Below are 19807 nucleotides of genomic sequence, written 5' to 3'. Positions count from 1 at the left end.
CACAATTCCGGACTTCCAGCTCTATTACAAAGCTGTCATCATCAAGACAGTATGGTACTGGCACAAAAACAGACATGTAGATCAATGGAACAGAATAGAGAGCCCAGAAATGGACCCTCAACTCTATGGTCAACTCATCTTTGACAAAGCAGGAAAGAATGTCCAGAGGAAAAAAGACAGTCTATTCAAAAAATGGTGGTGGGAAAATTGGACAGCCACATGCATAAGAATGAAACTGGACCATTTCCTTACACCACACACAAAAATAGACTCCAAATGGTTGAAAGACCTAAACATGAGACAGGAGTCCATCAAAATCCTAAAGGAGAACACAGGTAGCAACCTCTTCGACCTCAGCCGCAGCAACTTCTTCCTAGAAACATCGCCAAAGGCACGGGAAGCCAGGGCAAAAATGAACTATTGGGATTTCATCAAGATAAAAAGCTTTTGCACAGCAAAAGAAACAGTCCACAAAACCAAAAGACAACCAACAGAATGGGAGAAAATATTTGCAAATGACATATCAGATAAAGGGCTAGTATCCAAAATCCATAAAGAACTTATCAAACTCAACACCCAAAGAACAAATAATCCAATCAAGAAATGGGCAGAAGACATGAACAGACATTTTTCCAAAGAAGACATCCAAATGGCCAACAGGCACATGAAAAAGTGCTCAACATCGCTCGGCATCAGGGAAATCCAAATGAAAACCTCAATGAGATACCACCTCACACCCGTCAGAATGGCTAAAATTAACAAGTCAGGGAACGACAGATGTTGGCGGGGATGTGGAGAAAGGGGAACCCTCCTACACTGTTGGTGGGAATGCAAGCTGGTGCAACCACTCTGGAAAACAGTATGGAGGTCCTCAAACAGTTGAAAATAGAGCTACCCTACGATCCAGCAATTGCACTACTGGCTATTTACCCCATGGATACAAATGTAGGGACCCGAAGGGGTATGTGCACCCCAATGTTTATAGCAGCAATGTCCACAATAGCCAAACTGTGGAAAGACCCAAGATGCCCATCGACAGATGAATGGATAAAGAAGATGTGGTATATATACACAATGGAATATTATGCAGCCATCAAAAGGAATGAGATCTTGCCATTTGTAATGACGTGGATGGAACTGGAGGGTGTTATGCTTAGTGAAATAAGTCAATCAGAGAAAGACATGTATCATATGACCTCACTGATATGAGGAATTCTTAATCTCAGGAACAAACTGAGTGTTACTGGAGTGGTTGGGGGTGGGAGGGATGGGGTGGCTGGGTGATAGACATTGGGGAGGGTATGTGCTACGGTGAGCGCTGTGAATTGTGCAAGACTGTTGAATCACAGATCTGTACTTCTGAAACAAATAAGGCAACATATTTTAAGAAAAAAGAAAAAGAAGAAGATAGCAGGAGAGGAAGAATGAAGGGGAGTAAGTCAGAGGGGGAGACGAACCATGAGAGATGATGGACTCTGAAAAACAAACTGAGGGTTCTAGAGGGGAGGAGGGGAGGGGGATGGGTTAGCCTGGTGATGGGTATTAAAGAGGGCACGTTCTGCATGGAGCACTGGGTGTTATGAACAAACAATGAATCATGTAACACTACATCAAAAAAAAAAAAAAGAAAACAATGAGCAAAAAATTTGAATGGACACTTCACCGACGAAAGATATATGGACAGCAAAGAAGCACATGAAAAGATGCTTAACCATTAGTCACTAGGAAAAAGCGAATTAAAACCTCAATAACATACTATTCCACAACTATTATAAGGCTGGCTTAAAAGTAAAAGACTGACAACATCAAGTTTGGGTGAGGAATGTGGAGCCAAGTGAAACTCCCATGTGCTGCTGTGGAAATAAAAATGATATTACCAATTTGGAAAATAGCAATTTCTTAAAAAGGTAAACATGTACCTGCCATATGGCCTAACCATTACACTCTTCGGTGATTACCCAAGAGAAACAAAAGCACATGTCCACAAGAACACTTATACTTGAATGTTAATAGCAGCATTATTCAAAATAGCCCAAGACTAACAGAGAAAGTCAATTATCATATGGTTTCACTAATTTGTGGAACATAAGGAATAGCATTGAGGACATTAGCAGAAGGAGGGGAAAAATGAAGGGGGGGAATCGGAGGGGGAGGCGAACCATGAGAGACTATGAACTCTTTGAAACAAACTGAGGGTTCCAGGGGGGATGGGTTAGCCCAGTGATGGGTATTCAAGAGGGCACGTTCTGCGTGGAGCACTGGGTGTTATGCACAAACAATGAATCATGGAACACTACCTCAAAAACTAATGATGTACTGTATGGTGACTAACATAACATAATAAAATAATCCAAGAAAGTGGAAATATTCATTAACAGGTAAAAGGATACAGAAATTGGGATATATTCAAACGATGGAATACTATACCTCACTTAAAAGGAATGTGCTATTGTTACACAAAGCAACATGAATTAATCTCAAAATAATTATGCTGAGTGAGAGAAACCAGACCAAACAAAGTACATGCTGTATGATTCTCTTTATGGAATGATAGAAAATTCAAATTATCTATAGTGACAGAAAGAAGATCAGTGACCACCTGGGAAGCAGTGGGGGATAAGGGAAGGGCGGGAGAAAGGGAATACAAAGGAGAATTTGGAAACTTTTGGGGGCGATAGATGTGTTCATTATCTTGATTGTGGTGATGGTTTCACAGGTGTATACATGTATCAAAACATCAAATTGCATACTTTAAATATGTGTACTTTACTATGTTAATTACACATCAGTAAAATTGTTTTAAAAATTATAGTTTGGGGTGCCTGGGTGGCTTAGTTGGTTAAGCATCCGACGCTTGGTTTCGGCTCAGGTCATGATCTCAGGGTCCTGGGACTGCGCCCTGCATCGGGCTCTGTGCCCAGTGCAGAGTCTGCTTATCCCTTTCCTTCTGCTCCTCCTCCTGCTCTCTCTTGCTCTCTTTCTCTCTCTCAAATAAATAAAATCTTTTTAAAAAAATCGTTTAAGGCCTCTGTCCAGAAACTTTAATAAGCTAAAATTCATATTCCAAGGCATTAACTCTAACTACCCTAATTCCACAGCTCTAGGATAGGACCCAGGTATCTACATTTGTAACAAGCCCTTCAAGTAATTCTAATGCAAGCTATCCCTAAAACATCCTTTGTGAAACTATGGTAAGGATTTCTAGAACAATCTTGTGACAAGAATGTTGCTTCTGGGGAAAACAAGTAACTTTTTCTACTGGGGTTGTTACATCTTCCTGTGATATGCCTCCAGAGCATTCATGGTCAATTACCTTAACATATATTTAGCACAGTATTAATAGTTCAAGAGTAAATCATAGTTTTTCCCCGTCTTACCTTTATATAAATTAAAATAAACTATACAATGTAGTTATTATTTCTTGGCAAAGGCCAATAGTTTAAGTAAGGAACTTACATCACTCGGTTGTTGTGACAGAAAACTGATGTGATGGTTTTCCAGTCACAGTCTTAGTTTATCTTTTTCCTCATCTTGTCATGCATACCCACCCTTGCATCCTCCTGTCCAACTAATGGTCAGAGAAGACACAGAAAGAATGTGAAATGGTTGCATTCCTGATAAGTCTCTGAGGACAAAGTTTATCTTTTCATATTTACATAACTTACCTTACCAAACACACAAATCATTGTCAGTTTAAATGATAGGAGATCGATTTTCCATGTGAGACTAGCATTTCTCAGCCCTCACAACATTACCTGAAGGAAATATCTGAATTCAACTGATGTAGCTTGCGAATTTTCCTACCAAATATCCCTGCTGCTATGAGGATCAACTGAAAAAACAAATGTGAAAGGGCAAAGCCTACTCAAAGATGATTCTTAATTATTAAAAGGAGTATAGCAAGTGATACCTGAGAAAATGGTGCAGAAAAAAAAAAAAACCAACCTTAAAAAATTCTCTGCTCCATGAAAACAGAAAAAAACTGGCAAAAATAGTCAGAAACAATATTTTCAGAACACTAGAAATTAAACAAAGGCTTACAGTAACTAGGAGAACATTTATTCAAGAGAAATGACTGAATCTTAGTATGAACAGTGAGCTTTGTGGTGTTTTAGCTGCTCTGTTCCCAACCTACCCCTCCTTCTTGATGGCAGCCTTGGAAATCAACAGCCAGAGATCATGGTGAAAATTAGCAGTCTGGCAGCCATAGGAGGGGGCAGAACAGGGTTAGAGTTCATTCAAAGTCTCATTCCCAGAGAACTGTCATTATTTGACTTGTTTGGGGGTTCCTTGGAACACTCTGCTTATACGTCTGTCTTTATTAGACCTATTCACACCTAGCACAGCATGAAAAACCTTTTCCTCAGGGGCATTTGTAGAAATTACTAGAGGCAATTGTTTAACTTCTTGGCTGCCCGAGGCACCGGATAACAGCTGGGGCAAAAATAGGCTAATTGAAAGTTTAAAAGGAAAAGCTTGGGAATGAGATGTCCATAGTGGCTTTGAAAAGCTCCCAAATATTCCTGAGAATCTAGAAGACCATATACAAATGCCCAAGTCTGTGTGCATGTTCAGGACAAATCTGTGAAGGCCTTATGCTCTCATCTCTGGTGGGGAGATATCTCGGGGCTCTGCACAAACAGAAAGTGAAGGCTAAGGTGGAATTGTCACCTGCTTGGCTGTGTGTTGAAGGTGTGTTGAAAGTACACCCCAATATCCACACAGAGCTCCTGGCAAAGACTGTAAAAATTATTAAACAAACAAACAAACAATAACAAAACAACAAATAATACCAACAAAAACCACTGGAGTTGGAGGAGACTCTGATTTCTAAAATCACCACATTATGTTATTAAATGTCCAGTTTTCAACAGAAACATTGTAAGCCATGTAAAGAAACAAGAAAGCATGACCCATACATAGAAAAAAGAAAAAAAAAATCAAGAGAAACTGTCCCTGAAGCCAAGATAATTAGACTTCTTAGACCAAGACTTTAAAATCAACTATTAAAAAACTGTTCAAAGAATTAAAAGAAACCATAAAAAAGGAACTAAAGGAAAGCATCAGAACATGCTCTCATCAAATTGAGAAAATAGAAAATGTATTTGGAAGGGCCAGTAGAAATTCTGGGTTGAAAAGTATAATAAACTAGAGTGGCTCAAAGGCAAATTTGAGCAGGCACAAGAGAGGAAACTTAGATATAGGTCAATTGAAACTAACCAGTTTGAGGAAGAGAAAGAAAAAGAATGAACAAGAATTTGCGGAGCCATAAAGACCTGTAGGACTCCATCGAGCATACCAACATACACAGAATGGGAATTCCAGAAGAAGACAGAAACAAAGGGGCTGAAAGAATACTTAAATCAATGGCTGAAGACTTCCTAAATTTGATGAAGAACACTAATCTCCACATCCAAATGATCTATTTACAAACTCCAACAAATATAAATTCAAAGAGGTCTACACCTAGACATATCAGTCAAACTGTCAAAACATAAAGAATCTGAAAGCAACAAGAGAAAAGCAATTTGTCACATGCAAGACAGTTTTTAAAAATTTTATCTCTGATTTTTACATATATATATATCTGATCTATCTATCTATATCTATCTATCTATCTATCTACCTATCTATCTATCTATCTATCTATCTATCTATTTTTTTAGAAAGAGAGTGTGTATACACATGCTGGGGGGAGGGGCAGAGGGGAGAGAGAATCCCAAGCAGGCTCCACGCCCAGCACAGAGCCCACTGTGGGATTGATCTCACAACCCTGAGATCATGACCTGAGAGGAAATCAAGAGTCAGACACTTAACCGACTGAGCCACCCAGGTACTCCAGGACATTTTCAATAAGATTAATAGTTAATTTCTTATCAGAAACTATGGAGGCCACAAAACAGTACATGACATATTCAAAATGCTTAAAGAAAATGACTGGCAACCAAGAATTCTATATCTATGGCCAGTTGATTTTCAACAAGGGTGCTGTCTTAGTTCAGGCTGCTGTAACAAAGTACCACAGACTGGGCAGCTTATATACGACAGAAATTTATTTCTCACAGTTCTGGAGGCTTGGAAGTCTGAGATCACAGTGCCAGCATGGTTGAGTTCTGGTGAAGAGCCTCTTCTGGGCTGCTGCAGATTGATGACTTCTCATTATATCCTCACATAGCAGAGAGTAGACAGAGGAAGCAAGTTCTCTCATGGCACTTATCAGGGCATTAATCCTATTCATGATGGCTCAACTCTTATAATTTCATCTACTCCTAATTACCTCCCAAAGTCTTCACTTTCTCATACCATTGGGTAAAGTTCTAACATGAATTTTAGGGGAACACAAACATTGTTATGGCACTGAGTCCCTAACAAGTGCCAAGACCATTCAGTGGAGAATAGAATAGTCTTTTTAACAAATGGTGCAGGAACAACAGGCTATATATACACAGGTGGAAAAATAAACTTAGATCCCTAATTCACACCTTATACAAAAATTAACTCAAAATGGGTCAAAGAGTTAAAACTAAATTTTTAGAAGGGAGCACAGGTGTAAATCTTGGATTAGGCAATGGTTTCTTAGATATGACACCAAAACACAAGCAACTAAAGAAAAAATAGATAAATTAGACTTCATCAAAATTAAAAACTTTTGTGCTTCAAAAGACATCATCAAGGAAATGAAAAGACAGTCCACAGAATGGGAAAAAATACTTGTAAATCATATATTTTATAAGAATCTAGTACCCAGAATATATAAATAATTTTTACAACCATAAGAAGGCAAATAACCTAATTAAAAAATAAGTAAAGAAGTTGTATAGACATCTCTTCAAAGGAAATACACAAATGGCCAATAAGCACATGAAAAGATGCTCAATATCACTAGCATTAGGGAAATGCAAATCAAAAGCACAATGAGCTACCATTTCACACCTACTGGGGTGGGAAGAAGAAGGAGGAGGAGGAGGAGGAGGAAGAGGAGGAGACAACAATCACAAGTGTCGGGGAGGGGAGAAGACGGGATACTTATACACTGCCAGTGCGAACAAGAAATGGTGCTAGTACTTTAGAAAATAATTGGGAAGTTCCTCAGAAAATTAACATAGGTTTACCATTTGGCCCAGCAATTATTTATATACATACATATTTTTTCAGAGGTTCACACAAAAACTTGTACACAAGTTCCCATAGTAGCATTATTCACAATACCCCCCAAATGGAAACCACCCAAATCTCCAACAACTTATGAATGGATAAACAAAAATGCTATATCCGTACAATGCACTATATTTTGGCCATGGAAAGGAATGAATTACTGAGACATGCCACAACATGGATGAACACTGAAAAAATTATGCCGAGTGAAAGAAACTAGACAAAGTGCCATATTTTATATGATTCCATTTTTATAAAATGTCCAGAATAAGAAAATCCATACAGATAGAAAGTAGATTAGTGGTTGCCAGGGGCAGAGGGGAGGAGGGAGAAGATGGGGAATGACTGCTAATGGGTACTGGATTTTTTTGTTGGGGAGGGTGATGAAAATGTTCTGGTGATGGCTGCACAACCTTGTAACTAGACTAACACCCATGGAATTGCACACTTTAAGAGAGTGCATTTTATGGCACGTTAACTATATCTCAGCTTTGAAAAAAGCAGTACAGCTTCTGAAAGTAGTATTGGCCACTTAAATCCCCACTAACATAATCTTGGGTGGCTTTTGGGGTGGGATTTGGGGTTCAGAAAGTTGATCTTGGCATTTAGGTATGTGGGGGAAAACATTTGAAAGGGACACATCCACACACAACCACAAAAAAACCCCAACACAACTTAAAGCAAGCACAGGTGCTTCCAGGTACCATGAAAATGGGGTCCACAATTATTTTCCTGGCAAACCATTTCCTTTAACAATATCCCCAATGTGCATACCCACCACAAATTTGGAATCAGTATAACTCTCCGGACTAAAGTTAGCAAGTAACCTTACCTTTGATATTGTTTTGTTGTTCCAGCAGTAATTTATTTATTTCTGAACACCAACAATCTCTGATTTCTTTTGAAGCTGCCTGCAAGTTGCAGATAAGAAGATACTATGAGCATCAGAGCACCTGGAGCATTAACTGGACAGGGTTTTTATTCTCTGGGTGACCTCTAGAATAATGAGATGGAAAACACTTGCCAAGTCATGGGAACACAGGAAAGAGTAGCAGACACCCATGGGGAAGACGTGAGCTTTACCTGCAGGATGTATTTCTCAAGTCCATTTCGGTTGGCAATTTCAAACTTTCGGCTGCTCCCCCTTCCAAGATGGCGAATTGAAAGTGTCATCAACTATTGTAAAGAAAGAAGAAAAATTGCTGTACTACCATTTTCTGATTTTAAAATTGTCCCTGTCAGCCACTCTGGTTCTTTCTACCCTTGATAGGTCTTTTCTTCCATCTTCTTTCCGTGTATTTTGTTGTCCTCTGTTAATGGTCCCAGGGAGCATAAAGTACAAGCACAGTGTGGCACAGTGTCATCTGTCCTTTCTCTTTCAGGGGACAACACAGACTGCATCTTTCCATATGTAGGGCTGGAGCCCTCAACCTTTAAACAAAGAGATCATCTCCCCTTTAACACCTAACTATTTCACAAATCTGTACATAATAGTAACTGAATTAGTATCCATTAAGAAACATAAATAACAAAAGCTACCATAAATAATTAACAACTCTAATCACAAGAGCACAAATGTGTGTGTATGTGTGTGCATGTATGCACACGTGTGCAGTATGTGTGTGTGGTGGTGTGGGGGTGGTCTTATCACCACCTATGAAATAATTCCTACACAGACTAGAGATGATGTTTGGTGTGGACATGGGTTTCTAGACCTCCAGAGTCTTTGCCAATGCTAGTATGCAAAGATGTGTGGTTGAGAAGGACAAGTAGGAGATGAAATCCAGCCCATGCGCTAATCACCAAATCTTTCACCCCTCTGCCTGCAGGGTACTTTCCTAATTCATTTGTCAGGACAGCTGCCATATGGTCCCTGTTCTCTACCTAGCACAAAGGCACCTCTATGCCGGCCCTGGCCCGGTCCAGTGACTGATTACAAGCTGACTTTGGAGTTAGAAAGGCCTGGGTACAGAGTCTAGTTCTGTTGTGTGGCATTTGGCAAGTTAACCTCTCCTCTCTAAGCTTCAGTTTCCTTCTCTGTAAAATAAGGATAATGATTTTTCTCTCCCTAGGGCTATGCTGCTTCTCAAGTGCAACAGGAACCTTTACCTTCATAGATTTCTTAAATCTGTAATGAGGAGCAAGGCCCTGGTCACTGGGTTCCATTCGAATCTTACAGAACACGATTCCCCTTTCAAATAGATAGATTTGCCTCCGGCTGGGCTTAAATCGGATAAAATCCTTCATTTTATAACGATCCTTGTGAACTGTCCAGACGTTGAAAGAGCCATGCATCAACAGCTTGCCCAGTTTCCTGATATCGTCCTTTGGGGAAGATAGACATACATAAAAAGAAGCTGTTACATTACTTGACAGGGAAAGAACTCTTAAGGGTCTGTTTTCAAATTACAAAGTATACTTATTTGAAGTTGACGATTTAAAAAGTGCCAAACAGGCTCATCTGTCACTAAATCAAAACTATAATTTTGTGAGCTTCACTGAGCATGAAACCATTCAGTTATATAGGTCTGCACAAGGTAATAAACACAAAGCATGTTAGAAATACTTGAACTAAAAATACTGGTACTCTGATATTTTTGTCTTTGTAATTAATTTTAGCTAGCAGAATTCTATTTCCTCTTCTTGGTTTTTGATACATGACAGTCTAGAAGGGCAAAAAATTAACATTTAGGTATGTTCAGGAGAGACAGAATTTTTGCTGCATTATGGACCTAATTCCATAATCATCCGTGAGCTCCTTCTGCATCCCAACATCTGCTTCGGTTCTCATGAGAACATGAGATTTGTTCTGCAAGCAAAAAAGCTTCATATAACCTAATCTTCATAATGTTGTAATGAAAATAACAATGACATTCAACTTTGCATTTCTCAGAGTAAGTGGACAGGGTAAAGATAATCCCAAATGACAAAATTTTTCAGAAAGTCTACTTGGCTTCAGGGCACATTTTATGCCTATCCCTCCACCAGCAAACCCATCTTTCTCATGTCTGGTTAAAAGTCCAAATGAGTGACCCTGCCTTCTCTGAGCTCTCTCCAAAGGGTAATGGGGTGAGATGAGCTAAGAACGTTGTATTTTATCTGGTATTTTTTAAAAATTAGATCACTTGAAGCAGATAATCAAGAATTTATTTCCCTAAAGGAAAAGGCCAAAAGGAGAAATTTATTTGAACAGGACCAGGACAGAGAAATTTCTCTGAGTTATGTCTAGCTGAAATAAATCCCTACAATTTCTGAGTTAATACTAGAAATATATACATTATTTATAACTGGGCATTTTAATAACTTATTGCTTATATCGAACAAACAGAATATTGTTAAAAAATAATTCATTGTACTTCTGAAATTCTAAAATAAAAATTTCAAGAGCATAAACTCTACTCATTTCTATGGTGCTTGTGGCATATTTTCTGTGCTATTTTTCTCTTTATGCTTTGTAAAATTTATATGTGTAAACTGGTGAATGAACCTCTCAGTGAGGAATAAAGAGCCCCCAGCCATAAAGACTGCTCTCCGAAAAGCATGATACTCCTGCTTTAGTTGCACAGGCTCAGCTTGACCATGCTCTGAGACAGATGGGTGATGGGTTCATGAGGACCCTTGAGAAGTTCTTCACTTTATCCACATCCTTCCCGGAGCTACTCCAGCTCTCAGTGATTGCATTCCCTTTTAAACCCATTCCATTTCTACTATATAGACATAAATAATGCAGGAAATTTGTTTTCATCAAGGCGACTGGCAAAAGTTGTTGCTTAATGTTTGCCACATAAACTACAATCAGTAGTTTCTATTTTATCTTTTAAAGATTTATTTATTTGAGAGAGAGAGAGAATGAATGGGAGGGACAGAGGGAGAGAGAATTTCAAGCAGACTCTGCTCTGAGCACAGAGCACAATGTGGGGCTTGATCCCATGACACTTAGATCATGACCTGAGCCAAAACCGAGAGTCCAAAGCTTCACCGACTGCATAGTTTTTATTTTAAAATGTACTTATACTCCACCTCATTTCAAAAATTTAATCTGTCTTATAAAAATATATACATTATAGGCAAACAGAAAATAACCAATGTACTTAGGGTGAAAAAAGATTAAAAAAAATAAGATGAAGAGGTTGTACATATAATAAAGCTATGTAAACCTACTGCAGAGTACGCTAGGACCTTCTATTGGGCACTACAGAGGGAAACACAGGGAGTCGTATGATACATTATGTTCAAAGACATACCTAAACCAGTTGTTCAGAAAATGTACAGCAATTCTTATTAATGGGACATGAGAGAAATTTCTCCCATGGGTCCTTGTCCTCATAAAGAGTCACTGAGTCAAATACTGAGCCTGTCCTTAGCCACATCCAAGAATAGCTAAACAAATGGATTTTAGCTAAAGCTGTTCCTGACAACACATTTGGTGAACGTGGAGGCATCACTTCAAAGCACAGCTGTTAAAAGCAATTCTAAAAGAAGCCAGAATAGAGAACCCAGAAATGGACCTTCACCTCTGTGGTCAACTAATCTTTGACAAGGCAGGAAAGAATATCCAATGGGAAAAAGACAGACTCTTCAACAAATGGTGTTGGGAAAATTGGACAGCCACTTGCAGAAGAATGAAACTGGACCATTTCCTTACACCATACAAAAAATAGACTCAAAATGGATGAAAGACCTAAATGTGAGACAGTAATCCATCAAAATCCTTGAGGAGAACACAGGCAGCAAACTCTGTGACTTCTTGCAAGATACATCTCCAAAGCCAAGGGAAACAAAGGCAAAAATAAACTATTGGGACTCCATCAAGTTAAAAAACTTTTGCACAGCAAAGGAAATAGTCGAGAAAACCAAAAGACAACCTACAGAAGGGAGAAGATATTTGCAAATGACGCATCAGATAAAGGGCTAGTATCCAAAATCTATAAAGAACTTATCAAACTCCACACCTAAAGAACAAAGAATCCAGTCAAGAAACAGGCAGAAGACATGAATAGACATTTCTCCAAAGAAGACATACAAATGGCCTACAGACACATGAAAAAATGTTCAACATCACTTCTCATCAGGAAAATACAAATCAAAACAACAATGAGATACCACCTCACATTAGTCAGAATGGCTAAAATTAACAAGTCAGGAAACGACAGATGTTGGCGAGGATACGGAGAAAGGGGAACCCTCCTACACTGTTGGTGGGAATGCAAGCTAGTGCAGCCACTCTGGAAAATAGAATGGAGGGTCCTCAAGAAGTTGAAAATAGAGCTACCCTATGACCCAGCAATTGCACTACTAGGTATTTACCCCAAAGATATAAATGTAGTCACCTGAAGGGCACCTGCACCCCAATGTTTATAGCAGCAATGTCCACAATAGCCAAACTACGGAAAAAGCCCAGATGTCCATCGACAGATGAATGGATAAAGAAGATGTGATATATATATATATATATATATATATACAATGGAATATTACTCATCCATCAAAAAAAGAAAAAAAAGAAATCTTGCTATTTGCAATGATGTGGGTGGAACTAGAGGGTATTATGCTAAGTGAAATAAGTCAGTCAGAGAAAGACAATTATCATATGATCTCACTCATATGTGAAAGTTAAGAAACAAAACAGAGGATCATAGGGGAAGGGAGGGAAAAATAAAACAAGATGAAAGCAGAGAGGGAGACAAACCACAAAAGACTCTTAACCATAGGAAACAAACTGAGGATTGCTGGAGGGGAGGAGTGTGGGGGGATGTAGTAACTGGGTGATAGACATTTGGGAGGGCATGTGATGTAATGAGCACTGGGTGTTATATAAGACTGATGAATCACTGAACTCTACCTCTGAAACTAAAAATACATTTTATGTTAATTAATTGAATTTAAATTTAAAAAATAGGGGACTGCCTAAATAAATAAATAGAATTAAAAATAAAATTAGTGGAGACATAAAATATAGGCATATCATTACATTTTATTAATAAAGGTTTTCTAAAAATAAAAATAAATAAAAGAAGCCAGAATGATGGGGGAGTGGGGAACAAGTCCCAGTGTGCACTCTCTAATGACCCGTAGAGGGCTGGGTGAGGTTAGTTAAGGTGTCTGCCAAGGCTACAGAGGAAACTGCCCTGTCTATAGCCCTGCTGAAGAGGCAACCTTAGGCAGTGATGTTGCCTTTCACCCCTCGGCTCTCTCCTCCTCATCCCTCCAACAGCCATAGCTGTTTGCACCTCAGTAGGCAATTGGCCAATGGATACGAATCCAGAGAGGGGCCAGTCTCTCACCATAGAGGCCAATCTGATCCCTGTCTGAACTGCGGCTGTAGGCAGTAGGAGTTGTAGCTGTGAGATGCTTTATAAGAGGGCAGGAGGTGGAATAAACAATAAGGTAGCCAAGCAATAAAGAAAGTGAGTCACCAGAAAAGCAGAACCTATGAGGAAGAGGGAAAGACACCAATGGAGGGAAAGAACCAGACAGCAGGTGGTAAGAGAAGATAGCAGGTGTGTGGATGTACCTGGCACATACAGGCAGAACACACAGGTAAGAACCCCCACTTTCTCCCAAGCCAAGGCCCCAGAACTCCTATAGGTCCTGGAATTGTCCCATTCCCACCTCCATGAGCCTGGCTCTGTCATTTTGCTGTCTCTTCCCAAGGCTCTATGGTCACCTATTCCAGTAAGCCTATCATTTCTGAAGGTCACTGGAAGGAATTGCTGGGTCTTTTGAGTCCAGCTGCAACAGAAGGGTTGCATGTGATGGGACTGGACATCTCAAGACTCAAGGCCCACCTTGCAGTGGCTGAGGGTGTGTGCTCTATGCAGTGCTGATGAAGGGTAGGTGCATGCATACAGCAGCCAGGATGCATGCCTGCCTGGAGGCAACCCCACCTCCCAAGGGAAAGGGCAGGGGGAGTTCCTCTGAGCACGACCAAAGATACCTTTGGTCATCTTTTCAACCATATGTATCCTTTCTTTCCAATAAGACTGCAGTTGGTCCCAAGGCCAGAGACCATGTACATGACTCTTGCAGATATATGTCCCCTAGACACGTAGTATTTATTCATTTACTGGCATGAGTGCCTGGGAGGACATGAGTCTAAATGCTCAGCACCGTGAGGAAACTAATTCAGTAATGCCCCAGTACTAGGTTGAACAGTGTCTCCCAAAAAACTCATGTCCACCTGGGAACTCAGAATGTGATCTTATCTGGAAATACGGTCTTTGCAGATGTAATGAGCTAAAATGAAGTCCTACTGGATTAGGGTGGGTCCGAATCCATGACTGGTGTCCTCATGAGAAGAGAAAACAGAGACACAGACACATACATAGAGAAGCCAGTCATGAAGACAGGCAGAAGTTGGAGTCATGTAGCTATAAGCCAAGGAACGCCAAGCACTGTGGGCAACGACTAGAAGCCAGGCAAGAAGCAAGGAAGGATACTTTCCTGGAGCCTTCAGAGGATGCAAAGGCCTGATAACACCTTGATTTTGGACTTCTAGCCTCCAGAACTGTGGAGCTTTGTAATGGCAGCTCTAGGAAATGAATATATCCACAATCAGTTTTTCCACTAGTGATGGCCATCGCTTGTATGTGTTGAATCTAATGGATATGAACTCAGAGATACAACACCATTTGGTATTGGTTACCCCAAACAAATAAGCAAGTGAAAAGTCAGATGGCCTCTTCCATATGGGAAATAATGGCAAAATAAACTAGCTTTTCATTCCTGGCAGTGACAGCAATGTGGCCGAGCTATATACTTCTTGCACAAAGAAGGAGGGAACATCTGGATAAAGGAATCAGCACAAAGCTAGTCCAGAAACAAAAAGCAGAAACTGTATGACAGAGGAACCCATAATTATAATCACTAGAAGCAAAAGGGTTCCTTCCTTTCCAATCTGATCAAGTATCCAAATAAGTCAGCTCTGAGGGCCCTTTATTCAGCATCTCCCAAGTGCCAGGCACGGTGCAAGGTGCATTTATTATGACTTAATTCTCATTTACTCCTCACAATCACTCTTGACATAGGTGTCTTGAGCATGGGATGACGCAAGGGCAATCCCAGGGAGTCATTATATTTACTCCGTTTTATCTCTGCAGCCAACATTCTGCTCAGGAAGTGGAGACTGAATCAGAAATAAAATACCTGGATGGCAGATGTGTAGGAGACCTGGATTTCGTCTGGTCCCAGGAATTCAGCTGGATAGGGATCAAACCATTCTGAACACCTATGAACTCAACAGGAGATCGAAGAAAAGAATAGCAACAACTCTCTGAACAGAAAAGCAACCACTTTCTGGAAGGTAGAATGTGCGGAGAAGTGAATCCGAGGCGCTATTTGGGAGGATAGATGGCAGGGGAGGGGGCCTCTGTCCGCTGCTTCTGGCAAGTGATAGAGCCACAGACACAAAATTGAAACTTTTAGAAGTCTGCTCCGCTGAGGGACGTCGCTCCAGTGGCTAAGTGGGGGGTGGAACCCTCGTGAGACAGCATGGTCTTGGAACCCTTGGGGTCACAGAAAAACCAGGGGTGCCTGAGTGTGGCAGAGCTCCCAGGTATTGGAGCAGGGAAGCTGGCTGCAGAGACAGAGCCGAGGCGCGGGCTCTGACCTCAGGGTTGCCATAAACTGTGATCCGCGGCACAGTCGGGCCACTGCTCCTCCAGCAGGGACCCAACAAGCGACAGAGCCAGGGAGACTCCCCTTCCTCCCCTGGGAGGAGCGGCACGGGAGCGCACCGCAGGGATCTGCTGGGTTTGGAGACGCCACACTGAGTCGGGTGCCAGAGATAGAAATGCTAGGTCACAGGCCGGGTGAGCGCGGAGTGCGGCCGGAGACCAGGGAGATGGGAGACCGGTGAGATGGGAGTGACTGACTGCTTTTCTCTGTGGGCGCACTGAGGAGCGGGCCCGAGTTCTCTGCTCCTCCAGGCAGAGACTGGGAGGCCGCCATTTTCACTCTCCTCCTCCAGAGCTGTACGGAGAGCTTGCAGGGAACAAAAGCTCCAGAGAGCAAACCCGAGCAGGTTACTCAGCCGGGACCAGGCAAGGGCGGGGCAATTCCGCCTCTGGCAAAGACATTTGGGAACCACGGCAACAGGCCCCTCCCCCAGAAGATCAGCAAGAACCGCCAGCTGAGACCAAGTTTACAGATCAATGAGAATGGCAGAATGCCAGCGCTAGGGGAATACTGCACATAGAATTCATGGCTTTTCCCCCATGATTCTTTAGTCTTTCAAAGTTAATTTTTTTAACTCTTTTTTTTTAATTTTTCTTTTTCCCTTTTTCAACCAACATCTTATCAATCCCTTTTTTAAAAAAATATTTTTTATTTTTCATTTTTAGAGTCATATTCTATCCCTTCATAGTAGTTACCCTTATTTTTGGTATATATATATATATATATATATATAAAAGTTGTTCTCTCTTTAAAATTTTGAGATACAGTTTCTTCTAACAGATCAAAATATACCCTAAATCTCTATTGTATGGCTTTGCTCTAGTCTCCAGCCTGATCACATTCTCTCCCTTATTTTTTTTTAAATCCTCTTCTTTCTTTTTTCAAACAACATCTTATCTTATGAATTCCTTTTATAAAATCTTTTATAATTTTCATCTTTAGTCATATTCCGTCCCAATAGTCATATTCCATCCCTTCATTGTATTAACCCTTATTTTTGTACATATATGTTTTTCTTTCTTTAAAATTTTGGGAGGCACTTTCTTCTAACAGACCAAAATATGCCCAAAACCTAATGTGTGGGACTGATCTATGCACCAGACTGATATTTGATCATATTCTGTTTTTTGTTTTGTTTTGTTTTGTTTTTGTTTGTTTTTATCTTTTTCTTTTTCTTTTTCCTTTCTTTCCTTTTCTTTTCCCCCGGTTTCAGGTCTTTTCTGATTTGTTTAGTGTATATTTTCTGGGGACATTGCTACCCTGTTAGCATTTTGTTCTCGCATTCATCTATTCTCCTCTGGACAAAATGACAAGATGGAAAAAATCACCCCAACAAAAAGAACAAGAGGCAGTACTGACTGCCAGGAACCTAACCGATACTGACATTAGTAAGATGTTGGACCTAGAGTTCAGAATGATGATTTTAAAGATACTAGCTGGGCTTGAAAAAAGCATGGAACTTATTAGAGAAACCCTTTCTGGAGAAATAAAAGAACTAAAATCTAACCAAGTTGAAATCAAAAAGGCTATTGATGAGGTGCAATAAAAAATGGAGGCTCTAACTGCTAGGATAAATGAGGCAGAAGAGAGAATCAGCGATATAGAAGACCAAATGATAGAAAATAAAGAAGCTGAGAAAAAGAGAAAGAGCTACAGGATCACGAGGACAGAATTCGAGAGATAAGCGATACAATAAGACAAAACAACATGAGAATAATTGGGATCCCAGAAGAAGAAGAAAGAGAGAGAGGGGCAGAAGTATATTGGAGCAAATTATAGCAGAGAACTTCCCTAATTTGGGGAAGGAAACAGGCATCAAAATCCAGGAGGCACAGAGAACCCCTCTCAAAATCAATAAAAATACGTCAACACCCCGACATCTAATAGTAAAACTTACCAGTCTCAGAGACAAAGAGAAAATCCTGAAAGCAGCTCGGGAGAAGAGATATGTAACCTACAATGGTAAAAATATTAGATTGGCAACAGACCTATCCACAGAGACCTGGCAGGCCAGAAAGGACTGGCAAGATATCTTCAGAGCACTAAACGAGAAAAATATGCAGCCAAGAATACTATATCCAGCTAGGCTGTCATTGAAAATAGAAGGAGAGATAAAAAGCTTCCAGGACAAACAAAAACTAAAGGAATTTGCAAACACGAAACCAGCTCTCCAAGAAATATTGAAAGGGGTCCTCTAAGCAAAGAGAGAGCCTAAAAGCAACATAGACCAGAAGGAACACAGAATATATACAGTAACAGTCACCTAATAGGCAATACAATGGCACTAAATTCATATCTTTCAATAGTCACCCTAAATGTAAATAGGCTAAATGCCCCAGTCAAAAGACACAGGCTATCAGATTGGATAAAAAAATAAGACCCATCGATATGTTGTCTGCAAGAGACTCATTTTAGACCCAAAGACACCCCCACATTGAAAGTGAGGGGGTGGAAAACCATTTACCATGCTAATGGACACCAAAAGAAAGCTGGGGTGGCAATCCTTATATCAGACAAATTAGATTTTAAAACAAAGACTGTGATAAGAGATGAGGAAAGACACTATATCCTACTTAAAGGGTCTATCCAACAAGAAGATCTAACCATTGTAAATATCTATGCCCCTAACATGGGAGCAGCCAATTATATAAGGCAATTAATAACAAAAGCAAAGAAACACACTGACAACAATAATAGTGGGGGACTTTAACATCCCCCTGACTGAAATGGACAGATCATCTAAGCAAAAGATCAACAAGGAAATAAAGACTTTAAATGACACACTGGACCAAACGGACTTCACAGATATAGTCAGAACATTCCATCCCAAAGCAACAGAATACACATTCTTCTCTAGTGCCCATGGAACATTCTCCAGAATTGATCACATCCTAGGTCACAAATCAGGTCTCAACCGGTACCAAAAGATTGGGATCATTCCCTGCATATTTTCAGACCACAATGCTTTGAAACTAGAACTCAATCACAAGAAGAAAGTCAGAAAGAACTCAAATACATGGAGGCTAAAGAGCATCCTACTAAAGAATGAATGGGTCAGCCAGGAAATTAAAGAAGAATTTAAAAAATTCATGGAAACCAATGAAAATGAAAACACAACTGTTCAAAATCTTTGGGATACAGCAAAGGCAGTCCTAAGAGGAAAGCATATAGCAATACAAGCCTTTCTCAAGAAACAAGAAAGGTCTCAAATACACAACCTAACCCTACACCTAAAGGAGCTGGAGAAAGAACAGCAAATAAAGCCTAAACCCAGCAGGAGAAGAGAAATAATAAAGATCAGAGCAGAAATCAATGAACTAGAAACCAAAAGAACAGTAGAACAGATCAGCGAAACTAGGAGCTGGTTCTTTGAAAGAATTAACAAGATTGATAACCCCCTGGCCAGACTAATCAAAAAGAAAAGAGAAATGACCCAAATAAACAAAATCATGAATGAAAGAGGAGAGATCACAACCAACACCAAAGAAATACAAACAACTATAAGAACATATTATGAGCAACTATATGCCAGCAAATTAGATAATCTGGAAGAAATGGATGCATTCCTAGAGATGTATCAACTACCAAAACCGAACCAGGAGGAAACAGAAACCTGAACAGACCTATAAGTACTAAGTAGATTGAAGCAGTCATCAAAAATCTCCCAACAAACAAAAGTCCAGGGCCAGATGGCTTCCCAGGGGAATTCTACCAAACATTTAAAGAATTAATACCTATTCTTCTGAAACTGTTCCAAAAAACAGAAATGGAAGGAAAACTTCCAAACTCGTTTTATAAGGCCACCATTGCCTTGATCCCAAAACCAGACAAAGACCCCATCAAAAAGGAGATTTACAGACCAATATCCTTGACGAACACGGATGCAAAAATTCTCGCCAAAATTCTAGCCAATAGGATCCAACAGTACATTAAAAGGATTATTCACCACAACCAAGTGGGATTTATCCCTGGGCTG

The 19807-nt window shown here is 40.1% G+C and overlaps 1 protein-coding gene across 3 annotated transcripts in view; it reads right to left on the bottom strand.

Moving 5' to 3' along the window:
• MCF2L2 (MCF.2 cell line derived transforming sequence-like 2) overlaps positions 1 to 19807 on the bottom strand; it is a 259995-nt gene that overhangs the window by 35061 nt on the left and 205127 nt on the right. For 2 of the 3 annotated variants that reach the window (XM_073896615.1, XM_073896620.1), the window contains exons 24-26: positions 9265 to 9480; positions 8239 to 8331; positions 7988 to 8066 (exon numbers count right to left, since the gene is read on the bottom strand). In XM_073896615.1, the coding sequence (XP_073752716.1) occupies positions 7988 to 8066; positions 8239 to 8331; positions 9265 to 9480 (388 nt within the window). Of the gene's footprint in view, positions 1 to 7987; positions 8152 to 8238; positions 8332 to 9264; positions 9481 to 19807 lie in introns of those variants that run through there. The other variant, XM_073896623.1, reaches the window with a different exon arrangement.

This window comes from Callorhinus ursinus, unplaced genomic scaffold (assembly GCF_003265705.2).
Source record: "Callorhinus ursinus isolate GAN/ISIS: 27379988/994484 unplaced genomic scaffold, GSC_fseal_2.0 scaffold1, whole genome shotgun sequence".
Taxonomy (NCBI): Eukaryota; Metazoa; Chordata; class Mammalia; order Carnivora; family Otariidae; genus Callorhinus; species Callorhinus ursinus.
The sequence above is the reverse complement of the archived record's forward strand: the minus strand, read 5'-3'. Positions and strand labels throughout refer to the sequence as shown.